Here is a 4,369-nt window from a genome sequence, read left to right on the forward strand (position 1 = left end):
ACACGCGCACATTGACCTCGCTGACCAAATAGCGTAGCTGCAGAAATTATTGAGTAGGAAGTAGCGCATGCACACACGCACGGGGAGAGCGTTTCACCTGTGGACCGCAAGATTTCCACTCCTTCGCCTTGACCCCTCTACCCCTATAAATAGACGCCGTGCATCGTCCAGTCCATCTCACGACTCTGAAATCCGGTTTGTTCAGTAACTTCAGTTGAGTCCTGAGACGAGGAAGCTAATATAGGTTTTGTGTTGTGTTCTTAGATGGCTTTGAGGTTTGCGTTGATTTGTTTTTTAATCAGTATTTTTCTTGATGGCATTTGCTTTTCCAGGTGGGAAGAAGTTCGGAGAACATGGCCACGATGGGGGGAGACCGAAGGCAGATGATGGTGAATGCGGCGGAGGACAAGTTTCCCGAGGGGTTACGCGTCCTCGTCGTTGACGACGACCGCGTCTGCCTCAAGGTACTAGAAGCCCTCTTGCGCCGCTGGAAATACCAACGTGAGTCTCTTGATCCCTCCACTTTGCCATAGTCCATTAGAATCAGGGCCTTGTGATCTATTTGTTTCTCTGCCAATAATGCTTGCGGCTATGCAGCAACAACGGTGATGGATGCAAAGACGGCGCTGAGGATGCTCATGGCCGGGAAGCAGCAGTTCGACCTGGTCATCACCGACGTGTGCATGCCGGACATGGACGGCTTCAAGCTCCTCGAGCTCATCCGCCTCGAGATGGATCTGCCCGTCATCAGTATTCTCATTGCTCTCAATCCAAAGTCGATTTTTTGTGTTTTGCATCAATGAGCACTGACAATTGTTTTTAAGAATGTACTTTTACTCCTCAATCTTGGAGATACCCTGAGAGGGTATTAATTTCTTTGGGCAGTGAGATCCTATATGTTTAGGATGATTTTATGAAACCACATACACATGCACGGCACCCACACTCTATTGCTAACTTGGAAGAGTTCTAAAGAACGGGATCCCCACTGAGTCCGAACCAACGGGGTCCCATCTAACCGTTCATCCGTCCGATCGGATGGCGAGTGGGGTAGGAGAGCGGAGGTGGAGCGACACATGAGTTAGTAGGGATGTAGTGTCCGTTTCTAGCCCAAATCAATGGGATCCTATCTAACCATCCGTCCGATCGGATGGTGAGTGGGGTAGGAGAGCGGAGGTGGAGCGACACATGAGTTAGTAGGGGACACAGTGTCGGTTTGTTGCCGAAACCAATGGCATGAATACTACAATTAAGAAATACCTATGTTGTATTGATATTATTAAGATTACTACTCATCTTCATTCTCTTTAAAGTTGTTACTCCTTATGACTATTTACTCTCGAGAATAGCATATAAAGTAGGAGTTCCACTTTTAGGTACATACATCGAGTAGGTTAACCATGGGTAATACCTACAATACTGCATATTTGTTGACTCTGAACAAGCACACTAACTTGTAGTCAAATTGCCTTCACAGAACGTGCAACCACACATACTTATTTTCCTGAATCTCTACTATTAATGCCCAAAAATCGTCCTAGATAATTCTTGCCCAATCTCCGCCTCGCCCACAGCTGCATGCAATTAATTAGCTATATAGTTAATTACACATGTCAATTATATAGACATTAATTTATAAAAAGTATCATCGAGCATTGGACGAGAGGACCACGTTAATTATGGAGTGTATCATTCTATAGACGGGAGTATCACGTTAATTTTGAAAAGTATCATCGAGCACTGGACAGGAGGACCACATTAATTATGGAAATTATCATGTAGAATATGTATGCCCCCTGGCAAGCACCGACAATTAGCTAGTTCTAATAAAAAAAGCTATTGACAATGGTGCTTAATGTTTTAAAACTAGTATGAGTGTGATTACATAAAATGCTTAGAGCGTTACGTGGCCCCGTAGATGTTACCTAGTATGCTAGAGAAACATCGTTGACTGCCAATAGTAGTACTGGATATTCAGGTTGTGATATGGCTTAGGCATTGTGTTACCATTATTGTTTTAGCCATTATATTCGTATCTTCCTATTGAATGTGTGATTTTTTTCCCATTTAGTTTGCATTGAAGCAGAATTATAAACTTAACATTGAAATGCTTTTTTTGTCTATAGGCACTTTGACCAAAACATATATTCACTTCATAGATTTGTTTGAATTTCTGAATTCTAAGTCTAAGTCATTGGTCATATGGCATGCAGTGCTATCCCTCGATTGCGACAAGAAGGTTGTGATGAAGGGGATAGATCATGGCGCGTCCGACTTTATGGTGAAGCCAGTGTGTGCCCATGAGCTCAAAAACATATGGCAACATGTTCAAAGGTGGAGAAATCCAAAAGCAATAGGCCACATCAGCGATCATGACAGTGATGTCCAGAGAGTACAACCAGCGACTGCTGACAAGAGTAAGTACTCGGGGAATAAGAGAAATGTTGGAGATGATTCTAACGAGAACAATGAGAGCACACATATATCCTCCACCCACAGAAAGCCCAGGGTGACATGGACAATTGAGTTGCATAACAAGTTTCTAGAAGCTATCAACCAGATCGGCCTTGATAGTAAGAATTCACATCTTGTGCCTCATTCATCGACAATGCTGGTGGCTGCTCGATATTTTCATTATAATTTTTTATTACATAATTGCAGGGGCTGTTCCAAAAAAGGTATTGGAGCTGATGAATGTGGATTGCCTCAGCAGAGAGAATATCGCGAGTCATCTACAGGTTTATTTTCGACATTTATGCTTAATTTCTATGTTTTGTTACTATTATTCATAGTCTAACATTTTGTCATATATAAGTGCAAGCTTTTATTTTCCGGGGAACGTATTAGTTAAAGGTCTAGTAATGCAACTATCATGAAGTGTAATTTTAATTAATTTGTCCCTTAAAATGCGAGACTTATCTCATATAATTAATGCCCCATTTTTAGGAGTTTTTTTACCCATGCAATATATTCAGTTCTTTTTGTACTCACATGTTTATCGTTATTTCTATCCGACGAACATCCATCTCATAACTTGTTATTTTGTCTATCTTTTTATTTCAGAAGTATAGATTGTACTTAAAAAGAGTCAACTCAAATCCCTCTAGTGATGCATATGAAAGAAGGAACTCATCGTACAACATGAACAACAAGGGCAATTTAATGCATAATCATGAACATGGAAGGTGGAGTGTGTCATCTGGCGACACTTCGTCTTGGAGTACAAACAATTATGGTGCAACGGGTCATGTGGCTTCGCCGATGAACATCCAAAGCAACTTCTACATGGGGTCATACCTCCATGATGGTAGAATGTCGAGGTATGTTGGGAAACAACCATCGGATGCGAGAAGATTCACAGGTTTTGGTGACCCTCCCGTGAGCCTATACAACAACATACCCAATGAGATAATGTTAGATGAATTTCCTTCATGCAATTATAGTAATTCCTATGCTGACCTCATGCGTGGCAAGCTAATGGAGATAAGCAAAGGCAAAACCCCTTCCAATCTTCAAAGTTCCTTTGCAAACAGAATAGTTGGTGGCGGGAGGTCGTCTCTCGTCCCACCACAGGAGAGCTATGCAATGTCAACTGGCCGGCTGCCTCTGCAAAATGAAATGACACCATTCATAAGCAATACCACATCAATGGGAGGCATCATTGAGCAGATGGCACCATTCAACATGGCAAGCAACACAAGCTCAGTAGGAACGATGTTGAATGGTAGCTCTACACTTGATGCAAGTAGAACTTCAATGAAAGATACTCATGTGGTAAATAGTGAAAGAACTACTTCGATGCTTCACAACCTTCAGCCAGACGATTTCGTCCCATTGACTCAGCTACTTGATGGCGGGGATGGAGCTAGCATTGTCCCTATGCAAGAAGGCACACTTGAGCAGCAACCTCTAAATGATCAACTGAATGAAATCAATGCCTTATCAATGGATGATATGTTTTCCAACATGCACATGGAAGTAAGAACTTTTCTCATTTGTATGAATCTATGCGCTGCATATGAATTGTTGAGTTGGACATGTGTATTTAAATAACACTTTTCTCTCAATGTAGGATTTCACTGGAGATGATGCTATCGTGGAAGAAGCATGATAGTTCTGTATGTTAACCCTCTCAACGCGTGACATGCTTGATCAAGAGTATCATGCTCGAGGGGCCTCTTTAAGGCAATAGAGTGCTTTGACAAGTTTGCAAACATAGTGATATGTGTAGCCACCTTCATATACCAGTGGTTCTTTGAGATACACTTCCTCTTGCATAACATTGAGAATTGACGTGGTCTGCACAACAAGCATAAACACCACCCTTTGGAGACTATTGTGCCTAATTCTTATGGTGGAAGCTTTTATA

At 42.0% G+C, this 4,369-nt stretch overlaps 1 protein-coding gene across 1 annotated transcript; it reads left to right on the forward strand.

Moving 5' to 3' along the window:
- The first annotated feature begins 353 nt into the window (after positions 1–353).
- Positions 354–4,111, forward strand: LOC123155981 (two-component response regulator ORR24-like). The gene is made up of 6 exons (XM_044574157.1): positions 354–501; positions 598–750; positions 2,214–2,573; positions 2,662–2,738; positions 3,064–3,978; positions 4,073–4,111. Exons 1-6 carry the CDS (start codon positions 354–356, stop codon positions 4,109–4,111), a joined length of 1,692 nt encoding a protein of 563 aa, XP_044430092.1.
- The last annotated feature ends 258 nt before the right edge of the window (positions 4,112–4,369 follow it).

Source organism: Triticum aestivum, chromosome 7B (genome assembly GCF_018294505.1).
Source record: "Triticum aestivum cultivar Chinese Spring chromosome 7B, IWGSC CS RefSeq v2.1, whole genome shotgun sequence".
In the NCBI taxonomy this organism is placed as follows: Eukaryota; Viridiplantae; Streptophyta; class Magnoliopsida; order Poales; family Poaceae; genus Triticum; species Triticum aestivum.